Source organism: Vigna radiata, chromosome 8, assembly GCF_000741045.1.
Source record: "Vigna radiata var. radiata cultivar VC1973A chromosome 8, Vradiata_ver6, whole genome shotgun sequence".
Classification (NCBI taxonomy): Eukaryota; Viridiplantae; Streptophyta; class Magnoliopsida; order Fabales; family Fabaceae; genus Vigna; species Vigna radiata.
Genome location: NC_028358.1, coordinates 25,165,454 through 25,187,127, shown reverse-complemented (window position 1 = coordinate 25,187,127; position 21,674 = coordinate 25,165,454). Strand labels below are relative to the sequence as shown.

General features: G+C 34.6%; 1 protein-coding gene across 2 annotated transcripts; it reads left to right on the top strand.

The window, feature by feature from the left end:
• The first annotated feature begins 638 nt into the window (after positions 1–638).
• On the top strand, positions 639–5,760 carry LOC106772498 (glutathione reductase, chloroplastic). 2 transcript variants are annotated; one of them, XM_014658926.2, is made up of 11 exons: positions 639–1,056; positions 1,780–2,005; positions 2,118–2,396; positions 2,479–2,655; positions 3,293–3,346; positions 3,405–3,553; positions 4,208–4,271; positions 4,379–4,549; positions 4,640–4,777; positions 5,130–5,221; positions 5,440–5,760. In XM_014658926.2, the coding sequence occupies exons 1-10, from the start codon at positions 719–721 to the stop codon at positions 5,166–5,168; spliced, it is 1,635 nt and encodes a 544-aa protein (XP_014514412.1). In that variant the 5' UTR covers positions 639–718; the 3' UTR covers positions 5,169–5,221; positions 5,440–5,760. The 2 variants fall into 2 exon arrangements, with proteins under 2 accessions (XP_014514412.1, XP_022640383.1); XM_022784662.1 differs by having other exon boundaries at positions 5,130–5,295.
• The last annotated feature ends 15,914 nt before the right edge of the window (positions 5,761–21,674 follow it).

The following is a 21,674-nucleotide window of genomic DNA, read 5'->3' as shown; positions in this document are numbered from 1 at the left end:
TTTAAAACATAAAAAATAAACTTATATTCACAAGTAATAAGGACCAGACATTTATATTAGTCTTTGTGTTCTGTATAAATGAATGTTTTTCACATAAATTGTGCTATTTCTCTTATTTTTTACTTTGATGGTGTAGTTCATTATTATTATTTTTTTTAATATTGGAATTCATTCAATTTCATGTTTTTTTATTCGAAATATTTTATTTATAGGCTGGTTGCATTAGTTGATTGGCAATAAAAACACTTTGAATATTTAGGACACTTATTTTATTTTAATAATTTTTAATTAAAAAAATCACTTTATTTTTAATCTATTTCATGTTTTTGAAGAAAGCTTAAGTTTGATACACTTATTAACCCTTTACATATGACAATTTTTTTTTTTTAATTTTATAGTCCTTAAAAACAATGCTTACTACTTATAAATTCAATTATAATACAGTATGTTTTTTAAATGATATTTGTTTGGAAGAAAAAAAACTTATATCTTCTTATATTCTTGTCTTGAATCTTTTGTTTTATGAGTGTAATTATTCTTGTTTATTTAATTGGCATATACTTATATTATTTTATGGAATATCTAAAACTACATAATTAGGGTTTTCTATTTTAGAAGTGAAAAGGAGTATAAAGCTATATTGCGACAAGTAAAATTGCATTAGCAAGCAAAAGGAGTCCTCAGAGAGAGAAGTGAAAAAAACAGAAATACAAAAGCAATGGCAACTTCGCTCTCTTTTTCGCCATCGCTCTCTCTCAACACTCTCTTCTTCAACAAAACGCTTCCATTTCCTCGCTGTTCTTTTCTCCGTCGCCCTTTATCCAAGTCCCTAATTCCAATTTTCACGCGCCGCTGCACCTTCGCCGTGCGCGCCCAATCTCAAAACGGAGCCGATGCTGTTGCCGTCCACTACGACTTTGACCTCTTCACCATCGGCGCAGGAAGCGGCGGCGTCCGAGCCGCTCGCTTCGCCGCTAATAACGGTGCTTCTGTTGCTATCTGCGAGCTTCCTTTCTCAACTGTCGCTTCCGAAACCACCGGAGGCGTCGGCGGAACGTGAGTTTCTGTTTTCCCTCTGTTTTTACATTTGGGATTTGTTAAACTAGGGTTTCTTGTTGTGGAGGACAGGAATTCGTGGATTTCGGGCTAACCGGCTCTTTTGACAAGTCACACAGTGTTAGATATGTAATTGGCTTTTTCATGCAACGTAATGAAAACATTTAAATACTGGTATTACTGTAATTCCTTTCCGTCCTTAAATTACAATAGATTTAAAATTTTAAGTGTAGGTATTAAAAAAAATTAAGTATGGATACTAATTTTCTTTTTGGAAGTACAAAATAGTAATTAATCAATTATAGATAATAAAATACAAAAAAAAAAAAAAGAGAGTTGAGCTTTTCTCATATTAGCTTACATAATCCCATTTGTAGAAGTTCTATCTATATCTATCAGCTTCTTCAAAAGTTTATTTAAAGTATTGCATGAAGCTAGTTTTAACTAATTGGAGAAACTTAGTTCATTTTTTTTAAATCTACAATTGCAATTTATCAAAACCGGGTTATTTTCTTTATGATATCACAATGATGACTGAGCCTTAAACTCAACTGGTGGTGGTTTTTGTATGAATAAATGTTTACAACTTAGCTATTTCAATTAATTTTCCCTCTATTATGGCCTTCTCACTGTGTTCATTGATTGTGCTATTCAGTTTTTGTTCCTTTGTAAAAGAATTCAAATGCTTCTTTTTTATGTTTCCTTTTTGTCTTTTCCTTGTAGCTGTGTAATACGGGGATGCGTGCCAAAGAAGTTGCTTGTTTATGCATCAAAATTTTCTCATGAGTTTGAAGAAAGTCATGGTTTTGGCTGGAGTTATGACAGTGAGCCCAAGCATGATTGGAGTAGTTTGATAGCTAATAAAAATGCTGAGTTGCAGCGTCTTACTGGCATCTACAAGAATATCTTGAACAATGCTGGGGTCAAGCTGATCGAAGGGCATGGAAAGGTAGTATAACGCTATGGTTTGGTTTTGAAGTACTTTATAGCTTTCTATATATTAATCAATGAATGAAGATTTTGTTTTTATTTTATGGTAATGTTGCTTTTGGAATCCGCAGATTATAGATGCTCACACGGTTGACGTTAATGGTAAGCAATATTCAGCCAAACACATTTTGGTTGCCGCTGGAGGTCGTCCCTTCATTCCTGATATTCCTGGGAAGGAATACGCAATAGATTCAGATATTGCCCTTGATTTACCATCACAACCTGGGAAAATAGCTATTGTTGGCGGTGGTTACATTGCCTTGGAGTTTGCTGGTATCTTCAATGGTTTGAAAAGCGACGTGCATCTCTTTATACGGCAAAAGAAGGTTCTGAGGGGATTTGATGAAGAGGTATGCACTGATGAATGATATATAATTGGAGAATTGGTACTGCGTGGTAAACTATCCTATTCAAATTGTGAACTGTCTGCAGATTAGAGATTTTATTGGAGAACAAATATCTCTGAGAGGTATTGAAATCCATCCTGAGGAGTCTCCCCAGGCTATCACGAAGTCAGCTGATGGTTCATTCACTTTAAAAACCAACAAAGGTACAATGAATGGTTTCTCACATATTATGTTTGCTACTGGACGAAGACCTAATACTAAGGTATTATTTCCAGTTGTATAGTTTTACTTTTTAGTAGCTACCTGTTTGAAATTTATATACGTGCCTATATTTTTTAGCTTAGAAAATGATTTAGAGGCAAGGAGTTTGATTGACCTTACCAATATTAACGACTTACATCATTAAATATATCAATAGAAATAAGTTTTTAACTATTGTTTTAGTTCGTTATGTGGCAATATTTTCCCTAAGTTATGTGCTTAATTTTCTTTGAATAATTCTATGCTGATGCTTCATGCTAATTTAGAGGCAAGGAGTTTGATTGCCTTACCAATATTAACAACTTATATCATTAAATATATCAATAGAAATAAGTTTTTAACTATTGTTTTAGTTCGTTATGTGGCAATCCCTAAGTTATGTGCTTAATTTTCTTTGAATAATTCTCTGCTGATGCTTCATGCTAATTTCTGTCTTTATTGAAGTTCAAAGGTCTGGAACTTTTGAACTATGGTGTATTTTTCCTTGTTCCATAGTTGGCCTAGTTTCCTTAATAGTTGCGTTACATGTTTCAAATTTTAATATTTAAATTTTTACTTTGCAAGCATCTTATTTTTATACATTGAACAGAAAGAGACAAAAACATAAAGAATATTTATGAACTTTGATTTCACTGCAGAACATAGGGCTGGAGTCTGCTGGTGTGAAACTAGCTAAAGATGGAGCAATAGAGGTAATTTAATATTTGGTGTATATTCATATGATCTTGGTCTCACACTTCTTCATTCCAGGTTGATGAATACTCTCAAACATCAGTTCCTTCAATCTGGGCAGTTGGAGATGTTACAAACAGAATAAATCTGACCCCAGTTGCTTTGATGGAGGCAGGGGCATTAGTAAAAACACTGTTTCAGGATAACCCAACAAAACCTGACTATAGGTATTACATACGTAATGCATCATATTTAGTTATAGGTTTTTATTTGCATTTTGCTGGAGGTCACATCGATTTTCAAACAAAATTTCATTGATAATAAATTGGTAAAAGAACTGATAGAGTGTAAAAGTAGTCCTGTGACAATAACGGTTGCTTATAAAGTTTGTATAAAATAGCTTGACCTTTTGTATTATTACCATTCCTTCATACCTATAAAATATAATTTTTCCATTTATTGCAATTCAATCCTGGATAATCATTTTAACTGCTTGTTTTTATTGTTAAAAACACAATGAAATATCCTGGTCGCTGGACTTCAGAAAACATTTATTTGAGATGTCAAATGTGCCAATTATATAATATAATTATCAACCTTAAACATATGCTAAAAGAAAAGAATCCATATTCTAATATTTTTAATCTTCATGAATTGCTAATACATTTTAAGAAACCAGTGTTCGGATTGCAAGAAATCTTCTGTTCAATCATTTATTAGTGCATATGTAATGCTCTAGCTTTTTGTTTCCATAATGTGTTTCACTCATTCCTGAACGTGCATGTAATATCGGAAGCTAATTTTGGTAACTTGTACACACTGCTATGTTTTAGTAAATTCATAGCTTACCAACTGATTCTGTTACTTTCCTCTTTATCTAGAGCTATTCCTTCCGCTGTATTTTCTCAACCACCAATTGGACAAGTTGGTCTTACTGAAGAACAGGTGAGAGAGTTATGCAGTGTCTGATTCTCATACATGCAAATGGTCTTGTGCATATTTTAATCTGTTGTGCAGATTAATGTTTTATGATGTTTTTTGTGATTTTCCAGGCTGTACAACAGTATGGAGATATTGACATCTTCACTGCAGATTTTAGGCCGCTGAAATCTACTCTCTCTGGGCTTCCTGACCGGGTGTTTATGAAAGTAGTAGTCTCTGCAAAAACAAATAAAGTTTTGGGTCTGCATATGTGTGGAGAAGATGCTCCTGAAATTATACAGGTTTTTAGAGTTGCTACAGCTGCTCTGTATTGCCTTGTTAACGATACGTGAAATTTCAATTCACTTGATATGCATTCGCTTGATGCCCAGGGGTTTGCAATTGCTATCAAAGCTGGCTTAACCAAGGCTGACTTTGATGCCACAGTAGGCGTTCACCCAAGTGCAGCTGAGGAATTTGTTACCATGAGGACTCCTACTAGGAGGATTCGAAAGAGTGAATCATCTGGGGTAAGTCGACGACTCTTAGCTTGTCTTCCATTGATCTCTTGTCTAGAATTTTGGTCAACAAAATGAATACCTTGGTGATTTAAGGGGTAATGAATAATACATCAATTATAGATCTTTGGAATTGAAGGCCACTACATTTATTGAAAAATAACATTAAAACAGAGCTGCGGCTGCCCTATTTTTTTTTCCCTGACTGGCTATCGAAGGTCTGGCAATGTGATTTTCATTTGGGCTTTAAAGTCTGTAATTATCAATGCTGATGATGCATTCTTCTAAAAATTTTGAATTGGTATTTTTGCAACTTTCTATAATATAATCTTGCGTGAGTAATGGTTGTTCCGTTTGATACCAGGGAAAGTCGGGTTCTGTAAAAGCTGCAGCAGGAGTTTAACAATATTGCTCTGCTTAATTGTTATACTCGAAGAAACCAGTCGGTTCCTCAAGGTATCAATGAATTTCTGTTTGCTGAAAGAATACATATTTTTTCGTAGGGACTTGCTGCGTTAAATTTCTTAATGGTGAGTTAGGACTTCAATATTTTAATTTCAGTGGATATTAGTATCTCGTTCGTGCAGTGGTGCCATATGATACGTAGACAAGTAAAATTACAAAATGATATGTAATTTCAGTAACTGACTGGGTTAGTTGTCTTTTTTCACCAGACTGGTTGTCACTGAAATTATCGTGATTATCAAATTGTTGGACGAAATTCAGGACGATCTTCAGCGACTGGGTTTTCAGCATAGTGCATGGAATGTTCAATTGACCCCAGAGAAGGCGAGTGAAGTTTTCGTTGCCATTTTTTTTTGTCCTAGTTGCCATTTTTTTTTGTCCTTTAATGTACAAAAATAAGAGGAAAATCCCTGAGGGAGTTTGATTTAAAATAGTCTTTTTGTATCGAATTTGTATTGGGAATCAAGACAAAAATCAATGGTCATAATGAATAATGGTTTTCTTTTATAATATATATGGCGTTATTCATCTTTATATTTGCAATTTCCAACTACAAAATTTATCCATTCTTGTGGACTAATGATAGGACGAGCGGAGTTAGGCTTAAGAAATAAAATTTAGTGGTCAAATTATCTGAGAGAGTTATGAATGTTATAATACGTATCTTGGTTAAAGGTTTTATAGGATGCGTTTAGGATAACTGTAATTTGCTGATTACATAAATAAGATTTAATAATTTAGGAGGTGGTGAGAATCTTAATTTGGTCGGGACCATTTTTTTGTTTTTTCAATTGGGTTCTATTTTTGTAAAAATTGTAACAATTGAACCCCTACCGTTAAATTGAGTCTAACGACGACGTTAGTCTATGATTGACGTAGCACGCTAGACTGACTTTTTAATTGACGTGCATATTTGCATTTTTAAAAAAAATAAATAAATGGTCTATAACTTTGGAATCTGCTATATTAATGTTCACCACCATCTTCTTTGTCTAGCAGAGCCTAGGGATCCTCATAATAGTCTGTAACTTTCATCCTTTCATTGAGTTCACATCTTAACTCATCATCAGTTTCATCATTTTGACATTCTTTCCAAAAATTATGAAGACTCCTTTGCCTGCTTCGCTGGGTAGGAACAATGCTTTTTCTATCAAGCAGAGAATAAAGTAAAGAATCATAACATTAATTAGAAAATAAAGTCATGAACCATACCTCTTTAATAGAGCAAGTAAAATAGTTCTTAAAATCTCCATTTGTTTCTTCACCCTTAACCCTTCTACAAACTCCAGTCTTACACACACATTCAGGAAACTTGATCGTTGGGGATTGCAAATCAATCTCAACAATAGGTTCATCGCATCACTTAACAAAGTCCTTACATTTTACCCCCTTAAACATAACCACCAACATCATCTTTAAAATCATAATCACAAGAGAAAGATGCAAACTTGCAAGTGTTAGAAGCGTACACAATGCCCATTGCCGCTGTCCACGACCGTCCCAAATCAAGCAAGGTCTTCGTCTCGACCTCGCCTCCCTCATCTGGAGCGGCTACAATGTCTTCCTTGCTCCCTCCCTTCGGATACCTGTTCCGTTCAAGAATTTCCTCACCGTCCAGTTCATCCACATCCACAGCGATTTCGATAGCACGGGTAGCTCCGACCTTGATTGGAAATTGATCAAGAAGAGCTTTAGGTTTGAGACTGATAACAATAATAATGGATTGTTGTTAGGAGATCAGAGGTTGAGTTTTAAGAGGGCGTCGTTAAAGACGGCTAGGGGAAGCAGTGTCCTCAACGAAGAGATGGTTCAATTCGATGTCGGTGAGGCCGTCGATGTTGGGGCACGAGGGTTCCGCGTTCATGGGGACCAGGTGGTCACAATTACTTTGCAGGATTGGAGTTGGAGTTTATCCCGTGGTCTGATTTTCCCTGCAATTAGGGCTTACAATTTGGGTTCTGGCCTGAAATCTTTATGGAGAAATCTATGGAATGGAATTGAATGTTTTAGTTATTGACGGTGGGGAAGATGAGTGTTGAGGTCCAGCAATGTTAATTTGTGTTGGAGGTGATGAAAGATCCCTATGGCAATTTGTGGCAACTTTGGAGCTGATGCTCCAATGATGGATTAAGGGAAATGTTAGGGCTTTCTGGAGGTGAAAGATGATGATGTGTCAAAGGTTGGTTCAGTTAAATGTTTAATAAAAAAATAAAATTCCACGTTAGTGGGCCATGTCACCATACATTAATGCCGTTGGACCCAATTTAACGGCAGGGCTCAATTATTGCAATTTTCACAAAAATAGGACCGAATTGGGAAACCGAAAAAGAACGAGACCAAATTGAGATTCTCACCGAAAAAAGGGATCTCTTGAATGATTAAACCTATAAATAAAGGGCTAGCGTGGGGAAAGCCACACAATTCTTCTTGCAACCATGTCTAGACTTTGCCACCCATGGATTCATCTCAATAACGTTTGTCTCCTCATGCTGAATATATTTGTAAGGATTAAAACATTTTATATTATTTTGATTTTTTCTAAGCTGGTTTTTCTCGAGCTAGAGAAATATGGAAAGGAAAAATGAAGCATATCCAGAATAACTACATAACCATGCCCACAAGTATGTATTTGGTCAGTGGCATTAATTGATGAAAACCGCATATGTCGTTTTCATAATGAGAGAAAAAGAAATACACAGGGTAGATAAACATGAACTTCAATGTAATTTATGCGGTCTAACTTTTTTTCATATGAAACTATCAAGCGTTTTTAGGTTTAGTCTCTCTTCTAAACTTTATTTCATTTTCATCTTTTTTCTTAATAAAATTGTAATATTTAGTTCTCAAAAACCAATGATGTTAATTTTTGAGTGATTTGGCTAATTGTGTGTCATGTTTCATGTCATGTGTACAATTAGATATTGCAAATGTGTGGATTATTCACGTTGAGATTAAGGGTTATTCACGAAAAGGCAAGGAAAATTAGGGTTCTTTATGAAATCTTCAATTCAATTAACGAAATCTCGATGAAGGTTATTTTCTTCCATCAAATTATGGTAGCGGTACCTTGTGTGGTTGTGGTGCTTCGTGTGGTTGTCGTGTTTTGTGTGGTTGCAGTGCTTCTTGTGGTTGTTGTGAAATGAGTAAGGAAGTTAATTTTTTCCTTTTGGTTTTTGTTTAGGGTTGTTGTTATTTGATTTAAATTATTGATGTTACAATGTAGGTTTAGAAATGGTTTTCGACATGTCTTTGCATCACATGGACAAGTTCGTTAACAATAAGGGACTACAATATGTTGGGGGAGAGGTACACGTAATAAAAGTAGTTGATCCCGATCAGTGGTTGTACTTTGAAGTTATGAAAGTTGTTAAAGGTTTCAAATATGATGCAGAGTTCAAGCTATGGTGTAAGGGGTCCAAACATAGACTACTGAACAATCTCAGAATACTGAGTGATGACAGGGAAGCAATAAACTTAGGTAACTACGTAGAGGCAAATAACAAAGAGGTTGAAATATATGCGCAACATGTTCGTAATGAGGCATAAGGAATTAAGTTTTTACTCTGGGTGAAGAGGCAGGACAAGGAGGAAAAGGTAAATGTGGGTGAGGAAGAGGCAAATGTGGGTGACGAAGAGGTTAACATGGCTGAGGAAGAGGCTTATGTGGGTGACGATGAGGTTAACATGGCTGAGGAAGAGGTGAATGTGGATGAGGAAGAGGTCAACATGGCTGAGCTAGAGCCTTATGTTGTTAAGAAAGAGGAAGAGGGGAATGTTCAGGGGGAAGAAAAAGGTTGAGCTAAAGATAAAGTGGATGACAATAAAGAAGAAAGAATGGCAAATGATGATGATGAGTTTGGATGGAGAATGAGAGGGTGCCACATGATCGTAGAAATATTAATCATGTATTGGATAGGTGGAGTAAAATGAAAAAGAAGAAGAAAACGATGAAGAGAAGAAGCAATGTTGGTGAAGTGTCATTTATCATTAATGAAGAAGTTGGAAACCATGACATAAATGAAGAATACAACATTGATGAATTGTCTTCAGATGTAGATAATGATGATGGTGTGAGTTTGAATAAGGGGAAGTTTCCAAAGTATAGAGCAGATGATATGAACAAGACCCTTCAAATTTAAATTGGGGATGGAGTTTTGTTCATTGAAAGATTTTAAAAATGCGTTAATGGAGCATAGCATTTTAAATGGAAAAGAAGTTCAGTTTGTGAATAATGATTTGAAGAGAGTTAAGGAAATGTGTAAAAAGAAATGTGGTTTTTTTAATAATGGCTAGCAAGGTAGGAGGTAGCCATACATTTAGGGTCAAAACTCTAGTTGGGCATCACAGATATGGAAGGGTTTTTGGGAAGAAAAGTGCAAATGTACATTGAATTGCACAAGTATTAGTAGAGAAATTTATAAATGTGGGTAACATGACAATGAACCAAATCATTTATGCAATTAAGAAGTTATACAGTGGTGGAATAACTCCCGGGAAAGCTAGAAAAGCAAAGCAAATTGCAATGGATTCTTTAGTGGGAGATAGAGAATGACAATATGGTCGTCTATGTGATTATGTGGTTGAATTTTTAAGAGTTAAGGTTGGAACCTTCAAGATTAAGGTGAATCAACCCCAATCCACTTTGCCACCAAGGTTTGGGTCATTTTACATGTGTCTAGAGGGCTATAAAGAGGGCTTCTTAGGTAGTTGCAGGCCCTTAATTGAGGTAGATGGTTATAGTGGTCAGTTGTTAGTGGCAGTGGGCAAACACCCTAATGACCAATATTTTCTACTAGGTGGTTGAAAATGAATGCAAAGACACTTGGAGGTGGTTTTTGACATTACTGCTGGCTGCTATCGGAGACATAGATTGTCAATGTTGGGTATTTATTTTGGATCATCAAAAGGTAATTTTTTTGTTTTATTACCTAATTTCATTTCAAATAATTCTCATTATTTAATAAAAGGTTAATCTTCTTTTTTTCAGGGATTAATGACAGTGTTTGAGGAGATTTTGATTGGGGTGGAGCACAAGTTCTGTTTGAGGCATTTTTACAACAGTTACAAGAAGAAATTTGCTGGAGGAGTGGTCATTAGAGACCTTATGATGGGGGTTGAGAAGGCAACATTTTTTTAGGAGTGGGAAAAAAATGGGTAAGTTGAAGAATATTAATATTAATGCCTAGAATTGGTTACTTGTAATTCCAACAAAATCTTGGTGTAAACATGCATTCAGTAGTTATCTTAGATGTGATGTCTTGACCAATAAATAGGTTTACAACTCTGAGAGAAAAAGTAAAGACATATTCGGGAGATGTTATGCGTAAATCAATAAAAATGCTTGATATGGAAGTTGAAAGAGTGGGAATTGGATTCCTATTTGGGTAGGGATGCAAAGTTTGAGGTTTGTAATGACTTTATAATGGACAAGTTTATAGTTGACCTAAGTAACCATACATTTAGTTGCTTGTTAACTCTCTAATTTTCCCCATTTTTCCATGTTAATACTCTTGTTTTAGGATTATAGTTGTTTTGATATCTGTTTTTGTAGTAGAAATTAGGGGTAATTTTTTTTTCCTGAATTGTTTTTCCCTTTAGTATAGGACTGTTTGAGTTGTAAATAGCTACCCCTTAGGTAGTGGTAAATAGTTTTTTTGTTTCAGTTTATAGTTGCTTGAAGGATTTCTTTTATTCTATTCCTGATCTGTTTTAGCTTCTTTAAGTTCAGTTTCACGTATCAACAGTCTTATTTTAGCTTTCTTAATTCTTGTTTTAAATATTAGTAATTGTCTTAGTTTTCACATTATGTTTTAGCCTTTGTACATTTGCATTTGCTTTAGAATTCTTTCTTTTATAGGATCTGTTTACTTCTCTAATTTCATTTTCCTGATTCAGTTTTCATAATAAATTTTGTTCTGAACATTGTGTTTTGTTTTTTAGAAATAGCTTCCTAGGTTCTTTCCATTCATTGTTACTGTTTAGGATTGTCTTAGGCTTTCTTTCTTTTGAACATAAATCTGTTTTAGTTTGGTAGGCTCTTTTTAGGTTGCATTCTGTCCAGTTTTGGTTTTTACAGGTTGTATATAGTTCAGGTCATTCTTTTTGAGTTCTATTTCATTTCTTTCTCAATTCTTTGCTCATTTTACTCATTTCTCAGTTTTATTTCTCTTAATTAGAACTGTTAATGTAATTCTTTGCTTTAATTTCAAGTAGAAGTAGTCCTAGCTTTGATTTTTTCATCTGAGTTCAGTTTAATTAAGCATTTTTGCATAAAAGAAGGTAGCAAGTCAGTTTTAGCAAAATGATTAACCTGGAGAGATCTTGGGCCAATTTTTTTCTTTCTTGTGTGATTTCATGCATGTTTAATTTTCATTCTGATTTTGCATTGATTCTTTGTGAAAAGCTTGCTCTCGATGGACTCTAGACATGATTTAGGCATTGTTTCTTACCATCCATAACCATTTAGTTTTATCATTTCAGTTCTGACCATTGTACCTTAACTTTGAGCCTTAGCCATTTTCTTTGTTTCCATTCAGTACAAGCCATTTTCCCACCAAATACCTGACCTGTAGAGACATGTGAGAGGGATGGAGGATCTAGGAACTTAGTGAGTGCAAAAAAGAAAAAGAAAGGCCAAGAAAAAGAAAAGAAAAATAAGAAGAGCAATCTGGTTGTGTTGAAAAAAAGAGAGAGAGAGAAAAGAGCAGGTCTGAAATAGAGAAAAAAAAAAGGAAAAAGAATTGAAAGAAAACTGAGACCTGAAAAAGTTGAAAACCAGAGAAAGAAAAAAAATGGGACTGGCCAATATATCAAAAACAATGCACTGAGTTCTGAGTTCTTCTTTCTTTTTCAAAGTTTCTTCATTTCCATATAGCCTTGCGTTTTTTTTCTAAGCCTTCATACCATGACATTACAAGCCAACAAAGTCCTTTTGATCTAGATGAAACCAAAGAGCTGAGCATGGTCACTTAGAGTCCTTTCAAAGTTAAGAATAGAGGTTGACATGTCATGACTGAGTGAAACAGGATAGCCTTAAACACTTGAGTGAATATGAGTGCAAACACTTCCTGTGAGGTTGAAACTGATTTATGCTGTTCTGTTTATGTTCTTTGCTGAAATTGGCTGAATTTGGTTGTTTTTCCACTTGCTAGGATTATTGATGCTGAGATTTAAGGTTGAGAAATATCATTATGCAGTTTTTGATTGAAAGAAGTGGTTGGAAGTGATTGAATTGGCAGGATGAATTGAGTTGTGAATAAGTTTTACTGTTTCTGAGTTTTGTTTTGAGTCTTTTTCTCTTTAGTTTGAGTCTTGGTTTTCTTGTTTTTCATTCTAGTTTCCCAGCCCAAGAGGGCAGTTCCTTAAGTGTGGGGGTGTGTTAACTCTCTAATTTTCCCCATTTTTCCATGTTAATACTCTTGTTTTAGGATATTTTAGTTTTTAATTCATTAGAAATAGTATACTTTAGAGAAATTAGGATAAAAATAGGTGTTTTGTAAAAATAGTGTTAATTTTTCCTTTTTAGTTAAATAAATAGTATTTTTTAATAAATAAGTGTTTTGTTCTTTTCTTTAAATGTAAAAATATTGTTTTTTAGAATTATAGGATTTTATTTTTCTGTTAAATTCTTTCTTTTTGTAGATTGGATTATGATGGACTGATGCAATATTATTGGGTTGCTGTTTTTGGATTTGGACCGCTGCAGGGGTGCACACCGTAGGCAATGGCTGACAATTTTGGGCTGAATTAAAAGCCCAGTGTTGATTAAAATGGGTGCAGTGTGTGAAAGAAATTTGTTGAAGCCCTTGGGACTTAATGAAACACTGCGTTTCAACAGCGCTGAAGGCAAAGCTGGGAGAGGGGTCCTTTAGTTCGCATTTCATTTAGACTAGAGCTGTCAAAACGGGTAACCCGGCTCGACCCGGCCCGGCCCACCACGGGTTGGTCACTTAGTGAGCCAATCCAACCCAGCTCATTTATTAGCGAGCAAGAAAAACTTGAACCCGGCCCGACCCACCACAGGTTGGTGGGTAAACGGGTTGGCTCACTAGCCCATTTAATTACATTTTTTTAAAATAAAAAAATACAAACTTTCTGTAATTTAAATTTAAACAATTTTCACTCCCAAAAAATTATGTTAAAGGCAATTCAAAATAAAAAGTACAATATAATCCAAATGTCATTAAAAAACAAACACAAAAAACATACAAATAAGTTTTTTATATTCATCATTTTTTGTTCTTGTTGTAACCCTTGACCCTTGTTCTTGTTGTCTCCAAATTCACTAAATTTTTTTTCCTAATATCAGAACAATTACGGCAATCAATAAAAAAATATTAATAAAAAAAAAGAGAACCAGTACTCAACAACATCAACAAAAAATTAATAATTTAATCTGAAACATAATTTCCCAAATTCAAAGATATCAAAAAGAGCTTGTTCAAATAATGTATACTCAAATTGTTTAANTAAAATGAACAAAATCTGATACAAGCATGTCACAACATGAAAAAATCATTCCATGTCTTCAAATCCCCCATAACAAGAAACAAATTCGCAAACCCCTATTTTTGTCATTATAGAATTTTTGAAAGAAAAAAATAAAGAGAAGTGAGAAAACAAAAATATGGAGAAAAGAGAAAAAAAGAAGAAGGGTGTTTTACCTACTCCTTGAAGAATTTCAGTGAAGTGAGGGTGAGAGCACCGTCAAATAAGAGCAAGTACCGCGAGAGTGATTTGTGAAAACAGAGGTTACTTTTTTGGTATATATAGGGAGTGAAGAAAGTATTTTAGTTTTTAGGGTTTCATAAATAAAATAATAAATTAAAAAGGGTTGTATTTTTCAAACCCAACCCGGCCCGAACCCATAACGGGCCAGGTTGGCTCGCGGGTTGTGACCCATTTTGACGGCTCTAATTTAGACAAAGAGGATCAAATCAAATTGGGATTTTCTCCCAAATTCTCTCGACCCAACACCTAGGGTTCGTTAGCGAAGAGGAGAAGCAGCGATTCGAGCTTCACGGCCCAAGAAAGAAGATGATCCAAGGCCCAACAGGAAGCTAGTCCAGAAGCTGATCGGAACAGAATTGATCGACGATTGAAGATTAGAGTGAACTAGAGTTTGTTGCAGATCAATCAAGAAGTTTCTAAGTTCGGTTATTCGGTTCATTCCCCTTTCCCATTTTCTTTTCTTTTTCTGTTTTAGTTTTTCCTATATAAAGAAGCCTTGTAATATAGAAACGCACAAGTGGTGGGTGACAGACACCGCTCTATACCTTCCTTTACAGTTTTCTTTAAGTTTCCAATTCTCTGCCTGTAGTTTTAGATTTTATTGCTTTCTTAAGATAGAAGAACTTTCTTTGCACTGGATTTTGCTCACGAGGGTGACAGACCGTGAGTGTTCTCTAGTGTTCTTGGTATATTTTTGTAAGTTTAGCTTTTGATTACAATAAAGCATTGAAGTTTCTTTCGATTACTTGTTCAATTTCTACTTTCTTGCTTATCAATTGCACTCATGTTCAGTTTACCATTTCTGCAATTTTACTTGATTTCATTTACTGCTGTAATAATTTCTTGGAGATTCTTAGTTGATTCTTGTTTACTTTTGATAAATTTCTACTTTTGGATTTGATGTTCTGCAATGTTCATGTTCTGGTTCTGATTCAGATAATCTCTATGTTTGAAATTGCAACTCTGTCTCATATTATAGGATTCCTTTTCCATTTTTATTTCAATTTCTTTGTTACTGTGAATTGAAGATTAGCATAGTTTTAGTTTGGAATTTCATTTTTCTCCCCACCTAGTTTTAGTAAATAGTAAATAAATAAAATAGGTTTAATTCTATAATTCTAAACTTGATTAAGTCCTTGGATTGATCCCTAGTCAGCTCTATACTACATTAGTGGGGATTAGGTTTTGTTTACTTTTTGTGCGACCAAAAAGCCTTTCAACATTGCTACTTTTGGGATTTGGTGGGAATACCTTGAAGACATGTTGTGGCTGGTATTCATTATAAATTAGAGAACCCTAAAGATTATGTTCATCCATATTACAAGAAACATGCTTATGAAAGTTGTTATGGGGCTCAAATTATTCCAATCAATGGACAACAACTGTGGCCTAGAATTGATTCTACAACACTACTACCTCCCATTTATAAAACACCTCATGGGAGACCTAAAAAGCTAAGAAGGGAAGTTGATGAATATGTCAGTCATACATAGTTGTCAAAGAAAAATATTGTTATGAAGTTTAGCAGCTATAATCAATATGAACATAATGTTAGAAGCTGTAGAAAGGGAAAGAAAACCAGAAAGGTACAACTTAATATTATGTTATTTTGAACTTCTGTTATTTACACAATGTCAAATCTAATTACCTTACTCCATTAACAGACCACGAGGGCAGTTGCGAGTGACGGAGGATTTGCATCAAGAACACAAGCTAGAAGAACATCCACAAGAGCAACTGGGAGTGGAGGGGGATCTGCACCAAGTAACAAATGGGGTAGAAGAACATTCACAAGAAGCACGGCTGCACAAGTTTTAGGGTCTCAAGCTAGTAGCAATACAACTTTTAGACAAGCCATGTGATTATTTAATGTTTTTTGTAATTAACGTGGCTCACTTAGGGAACAACTTAATAGTGGGTACACTTATTTTAGACCTCTTTTTTTGTCATGTAGTAGCACATGTAATGTTCAGTAAAGTGCTAAGGGATCACTTCAATGATGTAGCTGAATTACTTCTGTTATTTAATGCTAAGCGACCACATTTTAATGTTAAGTGTTGCACAAAGCTTTATTTATTTCTACAGCCCCAACTTTATTTATTTATACATCTTTTTGGCTTTGTTCATGACAAAAAACTTTTCCAGTATTTTCATGGAAGATACATCAGCAAGGGTATTTTGATCAATAGAAGTTGAGGGACTAAAACTGGTCCCAGTCTATTCTGGTTTCTGGAGTTGCCTTTTTATTTACAAAGTTGATGTCTTAGGAGTTTTAATTGAATGGGACTACGAAGTGACAAGTATCAGCCTAGGCATAGTCTAAATTCCTTAATTTATAGGGATTATATATAGGAATTGTAGTAGCAAGGCTGAATTCACGATTATCGGAAGATTGGTGCTTGTTTCACCTCTTCTCGCAGAGACCAATTGTCACCAATTGGAGAAAGACATGGTAGTAGCACTTGAAACAAACAACAAGGAGTGGTTCAATCATGGAACTTTTCCTTATCCACCTAGCACAGGTCCACTACAAGAAGCTTGGAGAAGACCCAATCAGATGGTAATGTCATGGCTCACTCATTCCATGACTTCTTCGATCAAGAAATTTGTGATGTGGATGGATACGACTTTCGAGATTTGGCAAGATCTCAAGGATCGCTTCTCTCATGCTAATAAATTTTGGATTTCTGATTTTCAGGATCAGACTCTTGCTTGTTGTCAAGGTGAATTCATTGTTTCTGAATATTATATTAAACTGAAGATCTTGTGGAAAGAATTGGAACTTTATAGGTGTGTTTTGACTTGTACTTATTTGACACCTTGTGCCTATAGTCTCCTCTCTAAACTTCCTCTCTAAACTTCACAAAGCACATAAGGATGATTATGTGATTCGCTTTCTTCGTGGACTTAATGAGAGTTATGCCCAAAATTTGTTCTCAAATAATGATGTTGGATCCCATGCCTTCGATTGTAAAAACCTTTTCTATGGTTATTCAACATGAACGAGAATTATTGGCATCAGTCCTAAGCGTTCTGTTCTAGATTCATTGGCTTTCGCTGCTCCATCCAATGATCAACCACGTTTCCATTCTTCCAATAGGACCATTTCCATTGCCAACAAGATCAATTCCAAGAACAAAAAATTTTGTGAACAATGCAAGAAAACCAATCATACCATAGAGAGTTGCTACTTTCGTATTGGTTTTCTTGTTGGTTACAGAATGCCCAAACCCAAAACCAAAACTTTTGCCAATTTGGTTATTGTGGATTCTTCTATTCTCCTCAAACATTAAATTTGGATGGTAATCACACCGATGATCAGTTCACTTTCTCTAAAGACCAGTATCAAGCGAACTTGGCCTTACTCCAACACACTAAGGATCATTCATCCTCCGTGAATCATGCTTCTGTCTATAATTCAGGTACCTCTTCTACTTTTCCTCATTGGATCATTGACAGTCGTGCCACTGACCACATCTGTCCAATCCAATCTTTATTTCATAACCTTCAAACCATCAAACCAATCCATATTAATCTACCTAATCACACTATTGTCATTGCCTCTTTTTTAGGGACTATTCATATAGGTTCCTTATTACTTGTCGATGTCCTTTTTATACTTGAATTCTCTATTTCTCTCATTTATGTTCCTAAACTTGTTTCCACCATTAATTGTATGGTAGTATTTTGTGATTCTCATTGTTTATTTTTCTAGAAGTCTCAACTCATGATGATTGGAGTAGCTAGAAAGGTTGATGGCTTGTACTGTTTTGAAGAATCATATGATTTGAATCCCAACAAAGTTTTCCAACCTTCTATTATCAACAAATCAACTATTTCTGTTGTAAATGCAGTACATAACAATGAAATGTGGCATCATAGACTAGGACACACTTCCAATTCCATTTTACAGTTATCCTTTCAACATCCTGATATTAAATACAAAGGTTGCATGCCATGTGATATTTGTAACTTTGACAAACATAAGAAATTACCCTTTCCTGTTAGAACCTCTAAAAGCTCTCATATCTTTGAACTATTGCATGCTGATATTTGGGGTCCCTTACAAACAATTTTCATTGATGGTTATAAATACTTCTTAACACTTGTTAATGACTTCAGTAGGTTCACATGGGTTCATCTTTTTAAAATCTAAAGCTGAGGTCAAAACTGTTCTTCCCAAATTCATTACTCTCACTGAAAATTAATTTGATATAAAACTAAAAAGACTAAGGTCTGGTAATGGAAAGGGATTTTTCTTAACTGATTTCTTTTCTTCCAAAGACATTTTTCATGAAACCTCATGCATTAAATCCCCTCAACAGAATGGGATAGTTGAGCACAAACATCAACATGTTTTGAATGTAGCTCGAGCCTTACTTTTCCAATCTGCTTTGCCTTCTATTTTCTGGTCATATGCTATCAAACATGTTGTGTACCTCATTAATAGGCTTCCTACTCCTTTTCTTGAAAACCAATCTTCTTAACCATATGTTTTTGGCAGCATTTATGATTTTAGCACACTTAGAGTCTTTGGATGTTTAACTTTTGCTAACACTATCATGGCTGGCATAACTAAGTTAGACAAACGTGCCTCTAAGTGTATTTTTCTTGGTTTCAAACCAAAGGTTAAAGCCTATCTTCTATATAATCTTCATACCAATTTTTTTTTTCTGTCTCACATTGTAGTTTTTTATGAGTCTCATTTCCCATATGCTCCTCATTCTCCATCTTTATTTGATCACCACAACACTGGTCCAACTACATCACAACAAATTTTTTATTCTTTAATTACTTTTGACATACCTTGTTCACATTTCACTATTGGTTATGATTCTTCTTCTCCCAATATTGACAATACTGGTGTTGAACCAGTTATGCAATTCATTGATGATTCTAATGATGTTGCACAAACTGTTGATCAACCTCCTAGAGTTTCAAATAAACATAGGAAGCCACCTGCTTACCTGTCTGCTTATGAATGTCCCTCTCTTTCTCCTGCTAACATTTCCTATAGTACTCATTATCCATTACATTCATATTTATCATATTCCATTTGTTCTAACTCTCACATTGCTTTTTGCATGTCTTTATCTGCCACCATCGAGCCCACTTCTTTTAAGGAAGCTTGTTAGCATGATCATTGGCAGCAGGCCTTGCTTCCGGAAATACAAGATCTGCAGAGAAATCGCACTTGATCATTGGTGAGATTACCACCAAAGAAGAAGGTTGTTGGTTGCAAATGGGCCTACAAGACTAAATTGAATGCAGCTGGTTCCATAGACAGACATAAGGCACGTCTTGTTACCAAAGGATTTACACAAACTAAAGGAATATATTTTTTTTGAGACATTCTCTCTTGTTGTGAAGCTCACCACTGTCAGATTTCTCCTTTCCATTGTTGTTTCTTGAACTGGTTTTTACACCAGCTTGATGTTGATAACGTTTTTTTACATGGTGATTTAGATGAAGACATTTATACGAAACCTCTTCCGGGATTGCTTCTTCCAGAACCCAATTTGGATTGTAAATTACACAAGTCTCTCTATGGACTTAGACAAGCTTCTGGCAGTGGAATTCTAAGCTCACATATGCATTAATTTCTTATGGTTTCTCACAAAGCTCTGCTAATCACTCCCTATTTACCCGACATTCTTCTGATTCCTTTATTGCTCTATTGGTTTATGTTGATGATATAGTTCTCACTGGAGATAACATGCAGGTCATTATTGCTGTAAAATAGATTTTACATCATCAATTCAACATCAAAGATCTGGGCTTTCTCAAATTCTTTCTTGGTTTTGAGGTTGCTCGATCACAATAGGGTCTTGTTCTAAATCAAAGAAAATATTGTTTGGAAATCATGGCAGAATTTGGTCTCATTGGTTGCAAGCCTGCCAATTCTCTTTCGAATCCCACTGTTAAGATCAAAGATGATGAGGGTGATTTTGTTTCAGATCCCACTGCTTACAGAAGATTGATTGGTAAGCTGCAGTACTTAATTAACACACGCCCTGGCATTTCCTTCGTTGTTCAGCAAGTTAGCCAATTCATGTCCAAGCCACGATAATCTGATCTCCATGCTACTTTTCGAATTTTGAAATACCTTAAAGGTTGTCCCGATCTTGGACTTTTCTATCCTTCTTCCAATCCTCACAGAATTCAAACTTTTTCTGATTCAGATTAGGCTACTTGTTGCATCACTTGCAAATCCACCACGGGTTACTATGTTTTTTATGATCATTGTCTTATTTCTTAGAAATCTATGAAGCAATCCACTGTTTCTAAAAGCTCTACTGAAGTTGAATATAGAGCTTTAGCTTCTGTCGCATGAGAACTTAGTAGCTAAAGTATGTTGTTGATGACTTGCATCTCCAAATTCCACTCCCCTTTCTTACTTTTTGTGATAATTAATATGCCATTCAGTTGGCTAAGAATCCATCCTTTCATGAACGAACCAAGCCCATTGAAGTGGATTGTCATCTTATCCATACTAAGATTCTTGATGGCCTCATTGTCATTTCTCATGTTCCTTTAAAGCATTAATTGGTAGGCATGTTAACTAAGCCACTTTATCTCGGGTCCTTCCATGTTAATTTTTTTAAGATGGGCTTGCTGAACATTCACCATCCATCTTGAGGGAGGGTGCGAGAAATACCCATTTTCTATTTTCTGTTTTTATCATAGCTGACACTATTCTTTTTGCCTCTCTGGATATTTTGTTTGTTGAGTTTAGTTAGTTTGTTAGGATGGTTAATTACATTTTCATCATCATCTTTTGTATTGAACATGTAGCATAAGTTCAGCATCTCTAGATCTTTTACTGTTGAGTTGAAATAACGAGGATTGGGGAATTTTGAAACCAGAATCATTCTCTTCTCTGTCACCTTAAAACTTAAAAAAAAAGAAAAATAGTTCAATAAAAATTGCAAACCTTTCCTACAATTTTTTTGGACAAAATTATAAATCATTTTTATGTAAATTTTTGTGAAATTTAATGTATTGAATTCACGATCAATCATGTTTATAAAATACGCCAAAAGGAAAATATATAATTTTGCAACTTTTTCAATTCGTCTGAAGAATTAAAACAGCGTAATGAACTTGTTCATCACATTTAATCATCATTACATTTATAATGAATTAAAAAACAATAACAAATCAGCAGTATAAAATTAACCAAAAAAACTGATTTTGATAAGAATTGAAGGTTAAAAACTACACTTTTAATATGCACAACGAAAAAATAGATCATAAACTATGCATACTAGAAAATAATGTTTTAAAAATAAAATTGTTTAATTTTTATATGATAACATATATATATATATATGCCTCTCATAGAGCTAGACTTCACTTTTTTGGCTCATTCTATAGGGGCTTTATCAAAGCCTTTGGTCCCACTAGTCTCATATTGGATGGGTTGGCACTGAAGTAGGACCGGAGTAAGCCCCTCACCTCCAACACTATGGTCTTTCACAACAATATTTCATCTCTCTTTCCCTATCATTAATAAAACTAATTAAATATTATTTTCACTCTTCGTGTTTTCATCCTTTTCATATTTCTTTTATTTTCTTCTTTTAAACTTAATATAAAAGAAACCATTACTGATATATTATTTATTTTCATTAAAGGACATATTCTTGAAATATAAATTATCTTATATACAGATAGACAATATTATGATAAAATATATGGAATATGTAAATAA